The 24,398-nt window shown below is 40.3% G+C and overlaps 1 protein-coding gene across 2 annotated transcripts in view; it reads right to left on the bottom strand.

Moving 5' to 3' along the window:
• Positions 1-24,398, bottom strand: part of LOC133966424 (regulating synaptic membrane exocytosis protein 1-like) — an 89,147-nt gene that overhangs the window by 16,310 nt on the left and 48,439 nt on the right. For both annotated transcript variants that reach the window (XM_062401350.1, XM_062401351.1), the window contains exons 4-16: positions 23,150-23,421; positions 20,325-21,022; positions 14,677-14,717; positions 13,420-13,533; positions 13,173-13,272; positions 12,638-12,761; positions 9,955-10,001; positions 8,634-8,749; positions 8,414-8,544; positions 7,678-7,849; positions 6,781-6,928; positions 4,293-4,455; positions 3,147-3,251 (exon numbers count right to left, since the gene is read on the bottom strand). In XM_062401350.1, coding sequence (XP_062257334.1) covers positions 3,147-3,251; positions 4,293-4,455; positions 6,781-6,928; positions 7,678-7,849; positions 8,414-8,544; positions 8,634-8,749; positions 9,955-10,001; positions 12,638-12,761; positions 13,173-13,272; positions 13,420-13,533; positions 14,677-14,717; positions 20,325-21,022; positions 23,150-23,421 — 2,231 coding nt within the window. The remainder of the gene's footprint in view (positions 1-3,146; positions 3,252-4,292; positions 4,456-6,780; positions 6,929-7,677; positions 7,850-8,413; positions 8,545-8,633; positions 8,750-9,954; positions 10,002-12,637; positions 12,762-13,172; positions 13,273-13,419; positions 13,534-14,676; positions 14,718-20,324; positions 21,023-23,149; positions 23,422-24,398) is intronic.

Raw genomic sequence — 24,398 nt, 5'->3', positions numbered from 1 at the left:
AAATAAAGAGCTTTTTGGATTGTCCAACAAAATCCAACGTCTAACTGCCACGGACACTTCACACATAACAATTGAGCAGGTGCGTAGAGGTGTGAAAGTCACCAGGGTTTTAACTACTGTTTTAAGAGTTTTTTCTCCTCTCTAGAGGAAAAAGAAATGTACGATTCTTTTTAATAAGACTACAAACAAAAGACAGATTTGTTGGAGAACAATCAGAGGAGAGATGCAGCCAGAGGAAGGCTACATTCCCCTCAACTTTAAGTAAAGCCAAGTTTCAAAGAAAGAGCTATTTCAGGACTCACAGTTATGTCCTGCTGTTGAAGCTTTGCTTTTCTGGCATAAACCAAATAAATATTACACTGTTGAGAAAGCTAATGATAGAAACTGCAGCTTAAAGGGATTAACATTTACTTTCTGGTTCAGTTTTGGCATTGTGTTGTTTAGTTTAAAACTGCATCATCAGCATTCTGAACTGATTATAGTTCTGATTTTGTATCGCTCTGACTGGATTGTTCCCCAAAGCAATAGCCACCAGGGTACATTTGTGTTGCGGTTATAGAGTTATGTGCAATGCCAAACTGACGACAACTGCTCGCCATAACGTCAACCCAACAGCAGAAGTTATCCTTTTACTTTTATCCTAGCCTCTGTTTCATTGGTTTCAGTAACTCTATTTCTCATTCAACATATCTTTCATTAATCTTTTAGAAAATCTGTAATCTCTAGCACACAGCCCTCTCTGTCCTTTTTAAATGATTATTATTATTATAAGTGCGAGTTAGCTGCAAATCTTTGACTCGCTAATGGCCAAGGAGACTTAGCCAGCTTATATCTAAGAACTGTTGTAGTTATCTAAACACATGAAGTGAGCCACCCAACAAAATGGTGAAAACAGGCTCTGCTCAAAGGTTGTAGTGGCAAAGTTACAGAGGTCGATGTGATTTTGGTGGTTTAGCCTACATCTGGAACAGAACCCAGAAGGTCTTCTGTAACTTGACTAGTATATATGATTGTCACACTATCGAGAAGAGAACTGTGTTTTGCTTCAGTGACACTGAGGATATCTTTTTATGAACCAGTGAGTTGGATTGCGTGGACTCTAGCAGCAAGGGAGCAGATGGCAATCAAATTAACCTTCACTCCTCTATTAGTGGAGGACAAAATGGTTAGTGTTTGGTTTGTTCTTAATGGACTACTGTAGAAACATGGCTGAACAACATGGACCAGAATCCTATGTGGACATTATGGGTCAGCCAACAAAACACCATGCCTCTTAGTTTTAGCTGACTATACACTGATGAAAATATAATCATAATTCTTCTAATAGATCCCTCTAATTCCTACACACTGGAGCTTTGCAGAAAAAACTGAACTGGAAATAAAGAACGGTGAAAACACGTTGACGCACACTGAACCCATATCTGCAGACTTACCTGTTTGCGCGTTTGTTGATGCCGTTGAATAAAAGTGGCATCTTAGGGGGCAGTGTGTTATTGTGCTTAGTAGATCTCCTGATGTAAGCATGCATGCAGCAAACAGAAGTAAATGGGAGGAAGAGGTAGAAGAGGACAAAAAACAAGTGTGTGGAAGTGTTCTGCACAGAAAAACGTTCTACAGGGCAAAACAAGTTAACCAGTGATTTTATACACTATTCAATATGTCCTTTAGCTTATTTGAAGGTTCTGTAGGTTAAGTTGGTTCAAAGAGATGAAAATGGTTGACAGAAAGGCTTCACGTTTCTTCACAACTTCGTTCCTTGCAAAAATCACTGGCTAAGCTTTTGTGTTTTTGCAGTGTAAGCGAGTAGAACTACAGCACTGCATGACAAGCATAAAAGCACCAGAAGCCACCTATCATCCCAACGAATACACTGTTACCGTGTGTAAATAAAAGTACTAATAGAAAGTGTAACCGCCTAATTGTGTTTCTGTCCCTCAACCATTTCAAACCTGAATTGCAGATTATCCTTAGTTTGATTTCTACTCAGTGCCAGAGTGAATGTTTATGGATATGTCCACGACACATTAAGTATTTTCCTTGCTTCTAGCCCTAACAGGCCTGGATGGAAGCACGGTCCGGTGCTGTCCTCTTGTGGATCTGAGGCAATACTACAACTGACATCTACACTAATCGACATAAAATTCCTCTCTTTACTTCCCCATTCTTTAATTTTCACACACCCAAATTTACTTACTATATTTTTGTTAAAGCTTAACTGAATCAAAACTTACAATAAATCTGTTGGGGGTGTGAAACAGACCCTGCCAAACACAAAATCCTTCCAAAGGTCATAATTCAACCTCTGCTAGTAAAGCAGAGGTTGAATTTCGTGTGTGCCTCACCCTGTTATGTTCTGAAAATGATTTAAATTACACAGAATTTACTTTTACTACACTTGTGATCAATTTAAATTGATTTGCATAGAGAGATAATCTTGATTAAAAACAAACAATTAAAACTAAAAGGAATCCAGCTCCCAAATCCAGAGTCAGAATGTGAATAACATTTCATGATTAGCTAGTTTACCTGGTGTGGAGGCACTCAGCACTTTTGCCTCGCATTGAGTGGTGGATCATGAAGATCTCACTGGCGTTACCATGGGGATGGATGACAAATGAGGAAATTAACAACAGTCAAAAAACCCGTAGAGCAGAGGGGTTGAAAAGGAAAGAGGAGCTGTAGTTGATTGCCATACACACAACACACACACATACACACGCACACATAAGATGCCGCAGATTTAGCTGAATTGTCACAGGTTATTCTGACCAAAGCCTTTAGTCTAAACTCTGCTCCAAAGTCACTTCACAATTAATGATCAGCTGCTACAATTTTTTTTTAAATTGTATTAAATAAAGGGCAGAAAAGAAGTCAGAAAATATTGAAGAAAAGCGTAAAATGATAGAATTTAACCTGAGTGACAAAATAACATTTTAGTTAACCTCCCGATAAGGATTCACATTTAAAGATAAATTCGAAATCTCTGCACAGTAAACACACTTTCGGACAAAAGTTTTTTGTCTCATTCCAACTGTGCACATAAACAAGCTTAGCACACAAAAAAAGCAGTTAGAGAAGAAACACTGGAATTAACTCTGATGACATTAAATCTAATTCCTGTACACATATCACACAGAGACACACACCTGTCGTCCAGGTACTCCTCCTCCTGGTGGCGACCTCTGGCAGCGTCATAGTAGCGAGTTGGAGAACGAGAACAACGGGAGTGAGGAAGCTCATCATCCAAACTCCTGGAGGGGGGGATGATACAATGGAAGGAGGAAAGGAGGGAATGAAGGAAGGAAGGAAGGAAGGAAGGAAGGAAGGAAGGAAGGAAGGAAGGTTGTCAGGTAAGTGGTCAGGCGGTATTTCAGCTGACTCTTGGCAAGGATCATTTGGCTCAGCCAGTGAAAGCAGAGCTGGCAGGACTATGTGTTCTACATCCGACACACATTTCATTAGTTGATGGACTGTTGCCTGCCTTCCAAAAAAACTCCCATTCCTCCTCTCTCAATCTGTAAAGTAGCTTTTACCTCTCAGAAGTGACCAGTGCCTTCTCATAGGGCTAATATTGGTCTGTTTCAGAATGTCTGCAGATTAGGGTCCGGACTTTGCCTTTCAAACATGAACAATGCAGTAGGAGGTTCTCCGCTCAGATGCGTTCATGACAATACTGAAATCTCTGGAGCGTTCAGGGGATAGGTGGCTCAGCGGGCAGAAGCAGGATGTAGTGTATTAATGCTGCTGTGGTGATCATGTGTTTTTTTACAGCACATTGACACCAGTGTCTGCTCTTATCATGAAACTCTCTTGAAATGGTTGTATTATCCAGAGTGTTACCAGAGGTTTGGCTGAATAAACTTTGGATAAAGTCCAAAGAATCTCTGGAGTTCAGTCCCTGTCTGAATGCAGCATTAGACATCAGGCCATGCAACTCACCTCCAAGACTAATGGTTCATGATCTTAACCAGCCTTATCTCAATGCTTAAACACAACTGTGTCACCAGAATAGCTTAGAAGTAAAAACTCCAAAGCAGTGTATTATTTCTTATTTTGGCTAAAACATAACAATGACAGGTAAAATTACAGAGTTAATTTCAAGATCCTCAAATTGATAAAGGGCTCATGTTGCACCATTGAAATAAAATCTTGTTATTACATTACATTTCATTAAGCTGACACTTTTATCCAAAGCGATTTGCAATAAGTGCCTTCAACCATGAGGGTACAAACCCAGAACAATCAGAATCAAGAAGGTACAATTTTCTTCAAGAAATCTTGTCACGCCTCACCTCTGGGTGGGAACGTTGGGCGGCCGTGACCGGATCCGCCCCTGCTCCTCACGGTGAGGGGAGACCGAGCGGGATCGTAAGTGATGGCTGGGCGTCCTCTGCTGCTCGGGCACCTCCAGAGTAGACGTAGGCTCCCGTTGCCTCTCCCTGCCACGCCCATCTGCTGCTTAGTGAGAATGGTCATGCATGTGAAAATAAACATATACATAAATATACATACAGTCATATTTTAATATATCCCTGCACTCATCAACGTTTAATTATCAATCGTGTCAAATATAGAGAGCATGACATTTTACACAGTAATTTTGTTTAATCAAGGCAAATGGAAGATAATTGATTTTTGTCAAGTCCCAAGTTGAGTTTATTGGCATCAAAATAATCCATGTGCCCCCTTTGGGTACAAAGTTTCCTCTGGGCTTTGAATTGTCTGTACCGTGTGAAACCATTACTGTCAACACTGAAAGGAGATGTGGAAAAACTTCCATGATTCCCGACATGGGCACTGTGGCCAGGGAAGACATTCTTCCAGCTGAGAAAAATATCTGCAACATTTTTTCTGTCCAAACTCTAATCATCTACTACATTCACTGGCAGAGCTACGAGCTCATTCTAGTAGCCTCCTACCTCGTACTGTACGTTTAGAAGCACACTATTCTTCTAGCTTGCTAATGTATTACATGATGTACATTTGAAACCATGCAAGTACCCTCAAATAGACTAAACATTTAGCCTAGTATGCATCTTATCTCATCACTGTGTGCTGTATTTTTACAATGTAGTTTAAAAAGAAAAGTTTTTCTGTCTTTGGTGGTGTGGTGGAACTGTCTGTGAAGATAAAAATATAAATAGAGAGACTGATCAGCCTTGAAGAGGTCTGTGGGACTGTGGGGCTTTGTTGTGATGCCAAGGTCTCTGGCTTCATTTCCAAGAGAACAGCACCTCAAAGCTCAGGGTGGGCCATTAGCTGTACTTTATACAGTGCTACAAAGGGGTTGCATTCATTCTTACCATGCATGTGAATTAAAACTAGAGGTTGTTTGAAGTGATGCAGTGTGTTTTCCATCCCCCTGTTTCTCCTTTTAACTTGAGCACTCATTAACAATCAACACAGATACTACCTGGGCTTCGACCGATACAGCCGATAAATTAATTGAGCACGGTGAGTGGGTATTCACTATATTTGAGTACGACCAATTAGATGTTATAAAATAATCTCAAAGGTTTAAAGCCTTTAGTGTTTCAGATTAATTCTTAATGTAATAGTATAATGAAATCCAATAAACTTTTGTTGTCCCATTCGGAAATATATAGATTTCAGTTTGATATAAAAAAAGTCACTCCGATTCTTATAATACCCTTCAACAGATATGGAACTTTTTTTCCCTCACATTATTTTATGGTATGTGACCAATAGGATGATTACATCAGATTAAATAATATTATCGTAAGAGTTTATCATCAGAGAAATATGTAATCAGACTTTTACCGTGTATAGTTGTTGACAAATACACATACGAACACACACACACACACAGAAAGTTGAAAGCTTCAACATGCATGCTAGTGCTTCTCATGCTACAGCTTTAACTTTTAGTTGGCAATGGGTTAAGGAACTCAAATCTTCACACTGTATGGTAATTGAGATACTTATTTTTTTAATTCTGACTGAAGCATGGGTCCTGCTTGGTCTCCCTCCCATGCCAACATGTTGTCTACTAACATGACAGTGTTTCCCATACACTGATTTATTTGTGGAAACTTGTCAGGGTTGATTCCGTTTCAAGAGCATATAGAGAAAACACAGTAGTCAGATTTGTTTCACTTGAATAATAAATACAACTTTTTTCCAAATTAAGATGTTGTCAGATGGTCTGACTTTTTGTCAAAAATAAAAAAAAGGCTGCTTCATGAAGGGAACACATTTTGATAAAAATCAAAATTCCATTAAAAAAGTCTGACTTAAATTTTGATGTTAATTAATAAAATAAATTATTCCATCAAAGGAACCCCCCTGAACAGCACCACAGATAAAAGTACAAGCTTTGGGTCACACTGCATGTAACACTGGAAACAGTCCCCACCCACCTTTAGACACTACTGCTGTACCCTCATCAAATTCAGGCTCTGTTACACGATGAGAACCTAAACAGTCACAGACACACACACACACACACACACACACACACACACACACACACACACACGCACACACACACACACACACATCCACACACACAAGGATATATACACCGCACACACATATAAGCATGCATGCATCCAGGCACAAATGCAGTATTAGGGGAAGAAGGAGGGAAACAGACATTTAAATTGACATACATGTTAATTGATAGGTAACCATACACAGCCTCTCTCTGTTAAACAGTTACTGGGGCATGCACACTCATACGCAGAGGACATGAAAGAGGTAGTAGATAAACCTATAAAGTGCATTCACAGACAGACACACACGCCCTCACAGACTTACGCTGCAGCTTCTTGCCAGGGGGCTCTGTGTGTCGTCGGGGCAGGAAAGGGGAGGCTCTGGGCAGCGGTATGGATGAGACATCATGGGTTTGGAGTGGAAACCAGTGAGGCTTGTCGTCCAGTAAGGCCGTCTCCAGCTCTATTAGGATCTGTTCAAGTCAGAATCCACATAGTGAATATGTGCACATGTGAATATCCACTGACTGTACAACACCTGTTCACCTGCTCTTCCATTATTATCCAATCAGCCAATCACGTAGCAGCAGTGCAGTGCATAAAATCATGCAAGTACAGGATAATCCCTTCAGGAGCTGTTTACACCCTGATGTAAATATAAAGTATTTAAATATTAAGAGCCAATTCTAGGGTAAATCAAACAGTAATTTAGATAGTTAAGATAAAATACACTCGTGAACACATGACTAGTATTATTTTATATTAAATATCTCTCTTTCACCTAAATCGTACACACTGGACCTTTAAGTCTGAGAGAAATAGTTCCATGACGATTGACCCTGTGAACGCCGACTATCGCTAGTTTATGCAACTAAGATACACTGAGGAAGCTAATGTGTGATATAATAAATTAACATGGGAATTTATTTATTGTCCAGTGCTGGTTACCTTACATACACTTGTAGCAGACATGGTGGGTATGTGAGATGTTTTGCTCCCTTGGTGCCACTTTAACTGTGATCTGCCAAGCGACTGCAGCATTATGCTGACTCTTGTACGATACATCCAACAGTAACATTTATATGGAATAGTATCTCTAAAATATGATAGAGCATAAGCTAACAAGTTATTTTATAGATTAATTGGTGCACAATCCAGCAAAGAAGAGGGACCTTTATAGTGTGTGTATGTGTGTGTGTGTTTGTGTGTTTGTGTGTGGTACCTCTCCCATAAAGGTGCTGTCTTCCTCTGGAGACCTGGGTTGGTCCCACATAGTCAGCTCCAGCATGTGGTTGCGGAAATCCCTGCGATGGACATGAGTGTAGACGAACGTCTGGTTCCACTTGGGCTCACACGTCTTCTTCACTGCTCTTGTCCTTCGTTTGCTCTTGTCACTGTTTCACATAATGCACATATACTCAGGCAATCGCCTTCCACAGCCTCATTTTTGTTGTTTGTCCTGTGGCTAAATTAAATACCTTCCCAGAGGCCAAATCACAGGACTCCACACATCTACATATACTCCACTGATGTATGACTTATGGCTGTTTGAATGCATTTACTGGTGACATTTAGCTGAGCTCACAGTTAAAATAGACCTTTTATACCTAGTGAGTTGATGTAACCTGCAGTTCCTAAAAAGGCCACTAGATGCTGCCTCTAACTAAAACCTGAAGGTAGTTTCCCTCTTTTGGGGGAAACCTTTCACTGACAATCAGTGTCATAACACATGTGGGGGACTCCATTGCTAAACTAACTCATTCTGTATGTCTTTTTAGATTTATCCAGAAGTTATGGCTCCATTCAATTAACAAACATGTCAGAGAACAACAAAGCCAGGCTTCAGAAATCTTTTGGTGATTTGATTAATAGTTATTATTCTGTGTAGAATAGACTGGAGATTTATTTTTCAAAAGCAGTCTATGATTATTCATCTTAATCGTAATCCTCTGAAGTACCTGCGGTCAGGGAGGAAGTACATTTTGATGTAGGGGCTCCGGGGCCGCCCGTCGGGGCGAAGTGGAAGCTCTACAGCCTGCAGCACGTTGACTATTAGCTGGTGACCGACTTTATCATACCACAGCTTCACCTGAGTGGAAAAAACATGAATCACATCTGATGCTGCGTCTTTTTTAAACACGTCGACATCCTGACACTGCTGATCATGCGCACACTCACTGAGAGTTGCCCTGGCATTAACTGTGGATTGTCCTTGAGCATCCCGGGACTGGAGGGAGATAGTACATGTAAGGATGGTCTCTCCATCTTCTGTGACTCAAAAGAACTGGAACCTGCTATGAAGACAAGAGATGACAATGAAGTTCAGAGAGGACAAATAAGTCAAGTCCAGTCAAGAGTCAGAGGAATAGTGTGAGAAAAGGAGTCAGTTGTGAGGTCCTCTGGTCCAAGTTTGAAATAGTATGTTGATGTTTATGTAATATCCAGCATTAAGAGCTCCCTTGGTTAGAAAATATCACATAAAAAAAAGAGCATAGCTAACCTGTCAGGAAGACAAATGACCAAGTTCCTGTCCTACTTTGAGTCCAATAGGCTTCTGTTTATAAGTACTGAGGACACATATACTGTACCTTACAGAACAAAGTGTATGATCAAATGTCAAACTGATTTATGCTGAAACCTTTTGTGCTTACTTACTTTTCACTGATGTGAAAGATTGGTTAACTTCCTGTTAAATTGTGTCAGAGTACTGTGCATGTAACTGGGTATAACTGGAACAGTTGAAGACGGTAGCGTCCCATAGAATTTGTGGCATTCACCTATTCTCCAATGCTTAGAACAGAATTCCTGAGTTCCTGAATTCTTGCACTTCGGCAGCTGCGTTTAAACACGGGGTCGTCTCCTGTCCTCCTCTGTTGCTTCTGACAGTGTAACCTACTGAAGCCTGTAATATTCTCTACTGAAGTCTAATATTACATATTACTCATTGCCTGCTTTGATATAGAATAACAGTTTTTACAATCTAACGTCATGTAGACTTAACCATTGTGTCTTTATTTCTGTCACTGTGTGGCAAAAATCTTCTTTCTACTTTTGTATTTACATTTTTGTTAATGAACATTAAATGAAGCACAACAGTATTATGTGGTAAATTTGCAATCAAACAATATTCAATCTCTACATGAGGTACCATGTAAATGAAAAAACACCGTTACCAAGAATAAGACTAGAAGCATCTATGCTTTCACTCTTTATGCTGAGCTGCGTTATTACAGTTCTAATCTTGATATAAAGACAAGAGAGTGATATCATTCTCCTTCAGAATGGAAGCCAGAATGAATTTACCCAGGAAGATCAAATTTAAGTACATATCAAGCCTCTTCCAATGTGTACGTTCTGTAATTTTATATATCAAATGTGTGAATAATATTTCTGATTAAGTGTAAAAGTGAATTAAAGGTCCATATATAAAGTTAACTGTATATCTAAAACATATATATAGCTTAAGTAATATAGGCAACACCCAATAGGAGATACCTACTAGATTCTAACGGAGGGTGGGACGTGTCGGGGATTCTTGGGATATCACTGAAAAAGAAGCAGCAAAAAAACGTGTCAGTCATTTTCATACTGAAATACGACTGGATTAAATCAACATGGAAGTGTTCTTGATGCACAGGCTCACATGCATATTAATGTAGTAGCAGTTTACTGGAAGAAAGTAGCACTGGAATTCAAAGTTATTTGAGACTAAAATGTTCTGTGGAACCAAAGGGAAGACGTGAGTAGAGGAAAGCTCTTCTCCTGACTGCAGTGTTTCCCAAACTCATTCAGGCCAATCATCATCTAAAGTAGTACTGGACGAGCAGTATTGCTCGGACTGAAGCTCAGGTCTGTCCACACCACGATCGATCAAAGATCCCATGGGAAACACAGGAGGTCACTGTACCAGCTTTGAAAGCATGGTTATGATGATGCATACTATTTCGCTTTCTTCTGTGCTTAAGATGCATTAAGTACAGAGCTGGAGTCGGGACCTAGTTAGCCTAGCTTAGCATCAGTACTGAAAGCAGCTAGGCTAATTGCCTCACAGCTCCACCTCTGCACCCTTGCAAATCTCTGTGGTTCAACTTCCAAGCATTAAACTGATAAGTGTTTCATGGAACTTACAGGCAGCCTCGGAGCCCATTCCAAAAGAAAGACAATTTAAAGCACGTAAATTAAATAAAATAAATATTGCTTGCTTTAGGAATCCACGTTTTCCAACTTTCAAACCAAAGGTTTAAGGATAGAGCAGAAAAGAGCATTTTTATTAAACACTACTACATTTGTTTTTGGGATCCTCAGACTTTACCAGGAGTAAAAAAGAAGAATCCCAGGCACTAAGAAGCTTGCAAAAGCAAAGCTATACATAGATGGACATTTCCCATTGGCCATTTTGCATCGGTTCAAGTAAACTTTCAGGTTAATTTCATTGGAGATGACAGATTTGAGCTCTTTTCACAAAAGCCAATATTTGTATCAATTGGTATCCTAACTGAATATAATTCAGATCAGTTCACTAAGAGATGCAAAAGGGCACCAGAAAAAACAAAACTGTTTTCAAATGTGTGAGAGGAATAAAGGGACTTAATAAAATTGGCAAATTACTTACTGATATTTTCTACACACCCTTCGCGAGTGTTTGGAGAGAAATTAATACATTCAACTTTTTGTCATCAACAAGCACATGAGCTTAAATCTTAAGAGAAGGTGCAATACCTTAAACTATGAAGAGTACTTTACTGTGAAATACAGAATATCTAATATTAACCCATGACAATGAGCTCATCTTAATAATGTAAAATGTGTAATATAAGATTGAATGGTAACGCATTAATCCAGTCTGTGTTACCTACTCATCTAAGAACTTTCTTAGATAGTTTTTTTTCAAGAGAGAGTTATGTGATTTATGACTAATTATGGGGGGGATAGTGAATAGAAATATCACTTTTTTTTCCAACATTTTGTTATTAATTTCTATAAATACCTCAGGTTCTTCAGTCAGTGCAGCTGGTAAACTGACATGTGAAAATGTGAAATGCGTGTACAGGAGACAATTTAAAAGACTTGTGATCTCCCAGACTACTGGTCGCTACATCAACAGCCCTGCAGGATTAAACAATTATTTCCAGTGCCAGGTAGAACGGATTACATTGTTATGGAAGCCCCCCCCACCTCTCAAAACTTGGGCCCAACCTGACAAGTCAAACTTATTAAAGTTGACCATGCATTTACTCTGAGATGCCTCGAAAGTAAATACAATGTGAGAGAAGTCGTCAGTGAGGCTGGACTTTGTTAAAGCAGTTTCCACATCACAGCTCAATAACCAACATGTCACTTTGCCTAACATGAGAAAGCGGCCTGTCTGCATTAAGGTACACCATCAACTTTGTGATTAACACTTCAGGCTTAGACAGTGAACGAGTAAGAAATCACATATTTGGTACAATAATTACATTCAATGATTAAATATGCTGTAAATACTAGCTTTGTGTAATTTCATATGGAAATATCACTTCCTTCAAATGAATACATCTACTCAAATCAACACACCTTAATAAACTAGTAAAGACCACATCCATGAGACATTCAATCAAAACATTGTGAAAGTGAATTTTCCCCGATATACTAGAATAATTGTTGAGAACAAGTTACTCAGCCTCAGATGGAGAGACACGTTTTTGATTTAAAAGTAATTCGCATAATGTTAAAGTATATCTTAATCTATACTGCACTCACAAATGTGATCAGGGCCATCTCAACATCCTCCAAATATCTGACACAGCCACTTCTTGCCTTTCGTGTTTTACAGATGGTTTTATTTGGTCGATAATAATTCACCTCATAACATCCTACAAATAAACCCAAGTGCTTTTTTAAAGGGGACGTATGAGACTAAATGGAAAAAGCCTGGCAGCTCCAGGCAACAGGTAATGGTTGAGTGTTTTTTATATTTCGAATGCAGTCACAAAGTCGCAGTCCGAATACAAATAAATGTCCCTGTCTTCCATCTTATCTGATGTCGGCCATTCTGAGTCAGAGCTACAGTCAGCACTGCTGCTTTAAGTAAGAGTTAAATTCAATGCAACACACAGACTGGAGACTGACTCATAAAAATAATGGGTTTCATTCTCGATAAATATTATTGCTAGTGCATTTGGTGTGTTTTATTCCTGACTTACCCAATAGGCCTGGATACCACCAGCTCCACTTGAGGCTCGGCTTGAGACTCGAGGATGATGTTGTAAACTTCCTTCATAGTCGCTCCTGGTAACAGTTTCCCATTCCACTGCAAAACCTCATCCCCTGGAGTCAGACACACATGTTCAAGGGCAATTGTTATGCTTTTAAATGCACAGCATGTCTGGCATGAGGAGTTCAATAACAAATACAAAGTTTTGTAAAAAAAAAAAAAGGGATTGGTATTTTCAAGGAAATTCTGACCATTGATTTCAGCAAATGTTATTCAGACAGTACTACATAGAACATTGGTGGGGAGTATTTTCAGCTGCCTTTTAATACAAACGTTTCCTCTCAGATTGGGTGAGTATGACAGTTTATGTTGGGCTGAATCAAAATAAGACAGTGTTATTAATTTTAAGTAAAACACTAATAACCCTTTAATGACATTTGAGTCTTCATTTTTAAATCCTTGTTGCTTTTCCTGTTTTTATGAGGACATGCAAACAGTGTGACTGGTGTGATGGTGTTGGCTACCTGCTCTGAGATGTCCCACCACATCAGCCAGACTGCCCTTCTTGACTTTAGTGATGAAGGCACCTAATCTTCCTGACTCTGTTATTCGGCCTCCCACCACCTACAGAGAGTGATAGACAGAGGGACCGAAAGAAAAAAAAAGACAGTGAAACTTAGTGTGATATCCTTCATATTATTGATAAACAACAGTGATTGACCACTGATACTACAACACACGTGTGTGCCGGTTTTTCAGCCCCACTCTGACCTTTAACCCCAGCAGAGCTCCAGCTTCTTTTGGCATTGCAGCGCTCCTCTTGCTGAGGGTGATCCGTCCAATCAGATGGTCTCCCTCCTTAGATGGCTGCCAGGTTACAGGATGCTGCAACACAAGACAACAATAGATATGTACAGATGCACATGTAGCGTCTCTCACTCTGACACTGAAGCTCTATTCAGACCTGACATCAACATAGGTTTGCATAATTTTATCACTAGTGGACGTCTCTGAGTGTCAGCTCCCACCTGGCATTAGAAAGTGCCTCAAGTGACCACATGTGATCAAGTCTCACTTCCCCTGCTTTTTAGACAACTATACAAGTACACAATTTGTGATCATAAAGACCAAATCATGATGGTTTTAGACAGTCTGACTGTATAAAATTAATATATGTAGCGGTGGCCATGGGAAACACTGAGATTGTAACATATTTTGAAAGAAAAGCAGGTCAGAGGGCATCTGCTGAGTAGTTGGTCATTCATATGGGGCCAGGCGTCTTTGTTGTATTCACACCAGGGCTGGTCTGCTCTGAGCACAGATGTTAATACCATGTCTGAACAGAGCCTCAGAAGACAAACACAAAAGCACATGTTTCCAGATAGAACAATCAGCTACTACTGTAAAAAATAGTAACAGTTGAGTATTCTATATTATTCTTTTATTGTTATAAGGTGGGGCTGCAGTAAATTGTATTAGGTCTAGAGTGATTCTGACTGAATACTGACTGTCTTGGACAAGTTGATCTCGGTCTTCTTGTTGGATCAGACTGTAAACGTTTCCCTTCAACAAAGTTGTTGAATATGGATTAATGAAGCACAGCATTGGCTAATACTATGGCTATATTTGAATTTATCATCTGAATTTGATACCACTAAATGACACGATCAAACTTGGTAACTTGAAATATATAAGCTATAGTTTTAATGCATTACAGATCTGTCTTACGGTAAGTTTGCTTAACTCCCATCAATGATGGATTCGACAGGAGAGTAGCAGTTAATGTTCACTTTGTAAAAGCACTGACTGTTGCTCTGTGTTAATAATAGTAGGGAAGGCATTTCCTTCGAAGTTCATTTGTTCATTGATTGAAAGTACAGGTAGATCTGAGTAAACAGTGATAACAGCAACAAGCACCTGACAGAACAATATACAGTCATGCATATTGTTTACTGTACATGCACATAAATGGGCGTTAATTCACTTTAATACAGAGTGGAAAAATAGAAACATAAAATAGTGACTTACATGCCACACAGTGGGGTCATGTGGGTAGCACTCCCAGTCACCTGCGAGAGAAAAGAGAACGGCTGAGACACTGTGGACTGCCTTCACATCCTCTTCCTCTAAACACACACACACACACACACACACACACACACACACACACACACACACACACACACACACACACACACACAGAGCAGAAACTGTTAACACAACACATACCAGCACAAGGCTTCTTATATACAGATAGGCCAAATCTTGGGGCTCTTTTGGAGGTATTTGTTTACAGAAGGGAGGGTTAGGTTTATTGAATTATCAGACCTGGGCTATAATTAGAAATGTATCACCAGTGACAGGACTTGAGCTCGTTGTAGTCCACGGAGGCAGCAATGACACCGCTTAGCTTTTTAAAGGGCTGTAAATCCCTCCAAGATAGTTTACAAATTAGATGTTTAGACTTACTCTGGGGTAATGCACTGATGTATGGGTAAAACAACTAAAAACAATGGTAAATGATGACCTCAAGATCATTATCAAGGATAACCACATAACCAAAAATCTATTAGTGATGCAGAAAAGCAACAGAAAGGTGTTTTTTCTTTCCATAAACAAAAGTCTATTAAACTAAAAAATAAATACTTCAATTTGTTATTAAATAAATACTATCAACTTATTTTGTCTACAAATAATATTATAATTTTTTTAAACAATTGTCAATATTAATCTTAAAATTGTGTTCAATTAAAATATTTAAAGAATAAACTTTGATGAAAAGCTTTCAAATGTAATGTAAGCATCAAAGTTGGAAATAGAATGACTGGAACAATCCAAACTCAAGGTCCTCTTACGGACATTTTCTAAGGATTTCAAGCATACCATACAGTCCTCCTACAGCCAAAGACATTGGAAAAGGGTATGGGGACATGGAGTTCCCATGATTTGTTACAGGGCACAGTTTCACACCAAATCAATAGGTGCTTTTAGTACTAATGAAGCTATTGAAATGCATATATGCACAAACAGTCTTAATATAATTCAATTTCGAATTCTTTCACTATTGAATGTCTTTAGCCCTCAATACTTTCCCCCATCAGCAGTTTATTTTAGACGATTATTCAAATGGTTCGGCCTCAGCTTCTGCTTCAGTCCCAAAACACAGCCTCATCTGCACACATGGGCAGGGGGGCGGAGATGAAATTTGTGCGGGACTTCAACGACACTGTTATGACACAGAGTAAAACAGAGCCAAGCGTTCCTAGGAGCCAGGAGGCAATGAGGTTAATGAGTTGTGACAATTTATAGTGACATTATGTAATCTTAAGGCAAATGCTCCGGTGATAGACAACTGAATTCTTGGTTTTCATAACTCATGCGTGAACATAATTTTGTGTAGTGGATGGGCCACATGGGTGAGTGTGTGTTACCATGTTTCTATGAGTGCAAGGTCCTGAAAGAAATCTCAATAAACAATCAACAAAAGAGGGCATTTGGGGTCACTTGTGATGTGGATTGGGTTGCATGATATTCAAAAAATGTACTATATATATATATATATATATTTATATATATGTATACATATATACAATATATATATAAAAAGAGTTTTGAGGTTGACAACATTTTTTAATATGCCCAAGCACAATAAAAGAGCATTATACAAAAAAACTTGCATCACTGTTAAATGTAAAGCTAACTAGCTTACTTTCTACAATAGGAACAGGTTTATGAGTTAACATGTTAGTTTATGGGTTTATATGTTAAGTCCACTGTGTAGATGCCATCAAGAAGCTTCCTTTGTGTTGCCATGAGCATACAAAATGGCCTCTCACAGACTTGTTCAAAACGACTCCTTCAGCTACAGTTGCAAAGATCTTCTGGAGATATGTAGAATGAGAGCAAACTACCAACTCAACTAAAGACAATTGACCCACTAGATTTGCGCTCTCGTCTACGAGTTATATACTCGAATCGAACGATAAGTTGAACAACTCTAAGCAGTATACCCAACAGTCACTGAAGCCATCAGCTCTAGGCCAAACCAGAAGCCATGGATGACGCATACGATCCCAGACTCCCAGATTCGGGGAGAAAGCAGCTCCGAATCAGCAAGACATAATCTGTCATGTGGCATCAGATGAGCAAAACAGAATGAGATTCAGCAGCTATTTTGAAGGGCATCATGGCCAACACAAACCACAGGCTGAGTGTGACTGCAGACCCTGTTCTGGGTTAACCATCCCAGAGCAGCAGCACCTGACAGTTTCCCAGGTTGTGCCATCAAAGCTGTTGTTTTGACAGCTGCGCGAAACTCAGACCCAATTCATCACTTCAACAGCATCTTCTCTTGCACTTTTAAGTCTAATCTTACATTCTTCCTTATCGAACTCCATGTAAAAGCGATGCTGATCCCATCTTTTCATATCTTCTAATCATCAATGGGTTAAGATGCAGTTTCATTTATCTGTCTATTAGCATTGTATAATGCATGTAGCCAATATGATCACATTTCAGACCATTTTGTTGAATTCTGGTTTTAAAACAGTTTGCTGGGAGTATTAAGAAGTGAGCTGAGTTAATGGACATGTTTGGCCACCTGCTAAAAGCGGAGAACAACTGCCAGTGATTATTCTTTTTTACACCCACAGGTGGATTTCTGAACACAAAATGGAAAATCTATGGTGAAAACTATGTTGATGTATTTTGCCAATGCTGGAGAGTGTGGTGCAGTAATACAATGTTCAGGGGCCAGAAAAACCCTGTGAGATAAGGAGGTAAAAAGTGCACATGAGTGTATTATGTTGTGTTCCTCCTTCCTATCAGAGGATGAGTTTGTAGTGTGTCTATATGTGGGAGAATACTTGCAAAGATTATAATGGGATCTACTGTACTGTGACTGCATATTTGTATCTGTGTGCGCATGTGTGTGTCCACTGTGCATATTTTCCTGCACTGATCTTATGATGATTTACATGCCTGGATGCTTCTCGGCTGCCAGTAACCACATCTTGGCGCTGACCCGTTCTCTGTCTCGAGCTAAAAAAGGAAGCAGCATCTCGCTGCCACAACAGTGTGTTTAAAACCTGGGCTGACAGGACACTCTCATACTAAACCTCTACTTGATGGATGTCATAGCGTCTGGTGCAGAATGCACCCTCTCTTCCATCGGAAGCACCACATTCTATTGATGCTGGCCTCCAGTGACAGTGAAGCTATTATCTAGCATGAGCATGGCTACAGTCATTGTGCTTATTAAACACTGTCAAGGTTTTCAGGTACTCACTGTAAAATGACATGTGCTGTCATGCAGTGGTAAATAAAAAGAAGAGAGACAGCAGCGAGAACCAATAATTAGTTATAATAATTAATAATATTACAGCCTGGATCAAAGTGATGGATCAACCATCTTGCTGACAATCCCAAACCCCTTAAGCCAGGCCATTAGTGTGCCTGGTAATAGGGAACATTAACTATTCTTACTGTAGCCAGAGGAGCTTTTCAAAAGGGTCCCAAGATTTCAATTTATGTGTGAACTGAGCCCATTTGAAAGAACCCTTTAACATATAAACTGCTGAAAACATGATTTCAAATCATTTTAAACCTGTCTAACTCAAATCTTAGACTACAGTGCCTATTCCAGCGAATCTATTTGGAAAGAATCGACTTCTGGGGCTTGTGACAGTAAAATAATTTCTTTGAAAAAGATTTGGCTTTTAGACGACAGGACTGTCTCAGGTTTAAAGCTATACATTTAAGCTCCATCACAATATTACAATAAACAATCTGCAGATGAAAGCTCTTATATTCCCATGCCAAAAAGCATTTTTTGTGTCATTTAAAAATTTCACAATTACATCAAACTTACAACGGGAACATTGGATATAAGCTGCTACAAAGACTTGAATTAAAGACTAGTCATTGACTGCACAGCAGTGAGTTTGAGTGCCTTGAATTATTAGTGTTAAAGTGACTTAACCCAGCTTGGACATGACAGGCTTAGAGTGTAAACTGTGGTGTGTCCTTTGGGACATAGTCAGCAATCTGAGGCCACACAAGGTCAACACAGAGATCAGCTGAAGTCAAACTGCCCCATCACAGACACACCAACATACATGTACGCACACAGTGTGGGATTGTGCCCCCTCTGGGCCACGCTGAAAACAATACAATATGACAAGAAGGCAAACATTGAGAAACACACACACAGGCTCCCACACGTTAACATGCACACTGAATGTACTGCCTAGCTGCTCACTTTGACATTCAGTGGTATGTTGTGTAAACCTACACTACACCACAATATAGATTTTAAACAGGATAAAAAGTTAAAAGCAGGCCCTGGAAGAGTCAGAATAAGAGCAGCCTTACCTTTTGTGATCAATCTACCCACAGAGCTTAAGCAGGGAGGTGTCTCCACATTCACAGTCTGAACGAAGGCGGCAGACTGAGACTGAAAAGCCCTCTGCACGTCTTACATTCACATCCACTCACAAAGTGTGTTCAAGTGTGGGAGTGTTCAAACACACACACACACACATCTTCACAATTGCAATGTCCCACACACAGCAATATAAATTGTATTATATCATTATTTCCTTAAATGAATACTGTTACTGTAAATAGTGCTAGCTTAAGAGGTTTGTAAATTGCTTGAGAACTGTAAATCCTATGTTGCTTTTATTATCCTTCATCCTAATGACCTAATCAAGGTGATTTACAACAGTACACTGTAGTTGAAGGAGACCTTGTGCGTCTAGGTGCCGTGAGGATTATCATAAAATAAAAATAATTATATCAAGCCAACAGCTAAGATGATGTCCCCCAGGGGTTGCTCTTTGAGCCTGGCATTAACCCCAAATAATTTCAGTAAAAGCTATTGCACATTACTCTTTCTTGATTCTATGCCATAGTTCCTTCATTTCTGTTCTTTTCATACATGTCAGTTTGTCGAACCATCACAGCTAGAAACATATATTCACATAACTGGCAAACTACCTGCATGCTAATGGAGAACTATTTGCAGTGTTATAAGCACAGAATCCTCTGCCACCACTGTACAAGTAACCTTAGGTGAGTGCAGATGAGTAAAGGGATCAGCAGCAGCTTCAAACAGAATGCTTCCACATGAAGCAACATCTCACTATACGTCATTTGCTAGCTGCTGTGTGTCTGATGTGAAAGAACAGTGCCGCTATGAATGCTAATGTCCATTCTATAAATGTATGTTTGCCCCAGTTCCATACTAAATTATGTTTCAGGGTTTGTGTCTCTCGTATATTCACACTTAAAACCCTGTATGCAGACTGAAAGTGTATACTCTGTTATCTGTATGACTGGCTGTTCACGATGAAACATTTTACAGATGAATAGTTTTTAGAGCAAGGATAAAACATGTGCATCATGTGTAATGTCATTTGAACATGTTACTTGAGAAATACCCTAACGTAAGCTGTTGAGCATCTTCTTGGTTTAAGCAGTATGAAGAACTGTCATAATACTGTGCCGAGACCGATCACTTCCTCAGATCTTCTCAAAATCGAATTTTCCCCAAAATATCTCACGTGATGGATGAAGGAAGAAATTAATGGACAGACATCAATACTGTCCATACTTTTTTGAATTAAATCAAACCCGCGCTGAAACAGAAAGTGATGACGGATACTGTCACTAACCTCTCTCGCTAACACTTTCAATCTCAGCATCCTCACAGCTGCTGTACTCTGGCGTGGTCCCTCCTTCCTCTTCTGAACTGCTGACGCTGGTTTGTCTCTTCCCTCCAGCCCCCAGCCCTCGCTTCAACTTGTAGGGCCTTGGCGGTGGTGGGCGCAAAGATTCTGATTGGTCAGAGCTTAGTGAGTCGTTGCGCAGCATACTCTCAGCCTTCTCCCGTTTGGTCCGCCTCATCCCAGGTCCCTGGTCGTGGGCTGAGCCAGGTCCTGAGCCAAGTGGCTCTCTAAGTTCAGGGGGAGGGGCTTGCTGAGCCAGGGTGTGTTCATGCGGCCCAACAACCCGACCCACCGTCCTCTGACCAGGCCTTACACCCTCCCCAAGCTCCCCAACTATGCCCACGCCATGACCCTGCATGGGCACAGGGTGTCCCCGACCTACAGGAGGGACCAGCCCTGCTTGGCAAGGGGTGGCACCATTGTGGTCCACATGGCGGGAGCCCCCCTCTTCTGTCCGCCTTACTCCGCCACCTCCTCCCACAGGATCATGCTCCAGAGAGCGTCCCTTAGTTAGTCGCCGGCTTTCTCTGCGCTCCCTGGACTCCCCACGGAGGTCCCTGTCCATGGAGACCTGGGTCTGCAGCCTGGATTGTCCTGGCCTCCGCTCTCCCCGACCAGCTCCTCCACCTCCCCGTCCATTTCTCCTGGGGGATAATCAATATGGGGAGAGAGAGGGGAAGAACAGGATGGACAAGCATTGTTAAAAAAAGAGATGGTATTTCAGGCACATAAATCACTGGATACTACTGGTATTTATATGTTCAAAAAGTTGATTTGTAAGATGAAGATCACTAGCTCCCAAAGCCAGGCTAGAGACGTTTTTAATATGTCTAAGTAAAAGTTGAATATAGAATCATAGTTTCAGTTATAATGTTAGCTCTTCTACACTAAAATGAAGGTAGAATGTTGCCTATTATTTAGATGACTCCTAGTATAAAGGGCAGAAAGTTTGGAAATAAAAATCACCAGCATCATGATACCGTTAGCATGCCTGTGAAACCACAAAATGTTGAAGGCAGCATGCTTGAAGATGAAAAAGTTACAAATCTGATATAATGCAGGTCAAGTTAACCATGGAAAACTGTTGACCTTCTATGTAAAGTGCCTTGAGATAATGTATATAATGATTTTGCGCTATACAAATAAAATGTAATTGAATTGAATCAGCCTCCCCAGTTTACTGTCTTGGCATGCTATTAATTGATGATACATTTGCAGGTATTATGAAAAAAAACTAAGAAATGAACAAGTGAGATAGTTCGAGATTTTAGTCTGGTGCTCAAGCAAAGTCAGTGGATCACCACAGGGAACCATGAATGTAATTTCAGGACAAACAATGCAATTGAGTTTTTTAATGATCTAATGAGTGCATTCAGTAAATAATCAATTTTGCATCAGTTGACTAACTGAAAAAACAAAAACAAACTAATTGAACATCCAAACAAATATTTCAACTGTATTGTTTTATTGACGCTGACTTTTATGACACAACCTGATAAGTGAGAGAGCCTTCTGTGTTAGACGGTTTCCTTTAGCTAATGACACTGGTATGATTTTGTATCTGTCACCACTTGATTGTTACCATTAGTATCCACTAATAGAAAGTAGTGAGTGACAATGCTTCCTACTACCCTGTGTTTTGGCAGCGACTACATTCTTCCATTACACTTAGAGCAGCATAAGAAACAGCAACGCAGACCGGCTTCTTAAGAGCTGCAATCCACCACGGTATAAAAGAGGCAACTGATGAATGCAGGAGTTAATGCTCGGTAGAACAAATATTAAAATATTTCATGAGAGTGGCCTTCTGTCTGGTGGCTGAGAGAGCATACGTTAAAGGTACACTCTGCCATCAAATCCACTTTACTAATTATGGTAAGTTGCACTGTACTTGTGAGAGCAGCTACATAATCACACTTTCTGTGGCTCAGGGGGGACTTTCCAAAGGCTCATAACTCTGATGCCGTCACAGTGATGTAGCTAGGGTCATCTCATTTTTGACGAATACTTCAGTATTCGTCAAAAAACATCTGTGTTCCAGCCTGAATGTATAGATGTATGAGAGATATGAGCATTTACTTGTCAGGGTTGAGACTAGTGAGTTGCATTATGGGATTTCTAGGACCCTGAGGTTTTGTAGCTTGACCCATACTATGAACCAAACACAATAGCTGTTTTCAGACATGCACTGATCCCCGAAAAATCTCTGAACATTCTCTAGAGGGGCGTGAGAACACAATTGTAAGAGTGAGAAACTCTGGGCTTTCTCCTGCCAGCCCCCCAGTAAAAACTCTGTCCAGATGAACCCATGTGAGAATACAGCAGCAGATCCGCCTGAGAATTCACCCAGAGCAAGAAGGCGTGTTGATGTTACCAAACTGAAAAAACTAAATGATTACAAATACCTCAGAATTAAAAAAGAATTAGAAGACACCGACGAAGATTGTCAAGTTGACCCTTGTGTTGTTGTGCTGTTAACAAAAAACATGTGATCTCCGCAGCAGAATTTGTATATGTAATATGCTGCCTTCGCCTGTTGTGCACCCCTCATTTGTGTTGTTGTGAACGTATCTCCCGCTGTGTTGTTCAGGTGTGAAAGGCAACCTCTGGATAAAGTCCTGGACGCAATTGTGAAGCTGAGGTGCTCTGACAGCCCTATGTGTGGATTATTTCAGCTGACCGTGTCCCCAGGTTCTTCTATGGGTCTACAGAATGTGACAATATAAAGCTGAATCAGCTGCTTTTTTTTCTACACCATTGCTTCATCTTACGTGTCTCGCGGTGGTTCGCTACGTGACCTTGCATCGGTCCCAGCTGTGGTCCCGGGTGCGTTGGGTCGGTTGGGGTCTTGGTTTGCTGTGGTGGAGTCTGAGGGGGCTTGGGAGCGCGATCGGAGCTTCTTATCCCCAGACGTTTGGCACACGGAAGGCTCGCTGACAGCAGATCCAAGACCAGCGGGGTTCCCAGGCGAACTTGTGAACCAGTCGCCCGGCTTGGTGAGGATCTCCTGCTGCTTCCGGCAGTTATTACACACCCAGATAACCTAGGAAACAAGGAGTATAGGTGGGGATTATAACCACATCCATTTCAATACCAGAATTTCAATAGTACTTAGCTTCATCTGCTCGTTTGCCAACAGTATGTCCTCACCAGGTTTCATCAGATCATTTATGATATACATTAACATAACTCTGCTGAGGAGTTTAATGCAGCCAACATACACATTATCACTCTAATATGTCTCACAACTGCAGTCAGTGAAAGCTATCTTGGCTATCTACTTTTCCAACCACGGATCCGAGGCCTGACTTCAGACGTAGTGACTGTCAATCAGGAAATGGAACAATGCTTCCTAAAGAGCTGCACTGCTGCCAGCAAGTCGTCCTGGAAGAGGCTTTAACGGAAGCTTTTTAAGATCAGCATCATGGTTGTTATACCAGGGAGAAGCTTGACTTCCACTGTGGGCTGCTTCTGGCCTCCAAACAGAGAACACAAAGCCAACTGTGTAATGAAAGGACACTCGCTCTGCTCACTGCCAAATTTATATTCCATGTCTTCTTTCTCTCCATTCGTCCCATCACCATATGCAAACTGGCCATACATACTACAGCTGAGTGTCCACATTTTGTCCTCACACATGAGCCACACGCACCCAGATACAAAAATACACAACCAGTTTTTGGTGTAAAATGTATGTGATGTCATTACATTTTGATTATGACCTAATTTAATGAAATTTCAACAGATTTTACAGTCTACAGTATTTGTGTGTCTCCTTGAAAGTCACACATACGGTTTTCTGTCCTTCATCACAGATCCTGGATTCACAGTCACTAGTTGTTTTTGACCGGGAGTTCTGCCATTTTGGTGCAAGAACTGTTATTATTTAAATGACTCAGGAATGTGAACTTTTGTAAAACTTTTTTTTTATTAAATAAAGCCAACTTCTCGCACAGTAGTATCTCTTATTGTATGAAAATGCAGCATAAATTAGCCTTTACTGTAGCACAATAACTTTAA

The sequence above is a fragment of the Platichthys flesus genome, chromosome 12 (genome assembly GCF_949316205.1).
Source record: "Platichthys flesus chromosome 12, fPlaFle2.1, whole genome shotgun sequence".
Classification (NCBI taxonomy): Eukaryota; Metazoa; Chordata; class Actinopteri; order Pleuronectiformes; family Pleuronectidae; genus Platichthys; species Platichthys flesus.
Note: the sequence above shows the minus strand (reverse complement) of the source record. Positions and strands in the feature narration are given on the sequence as shown.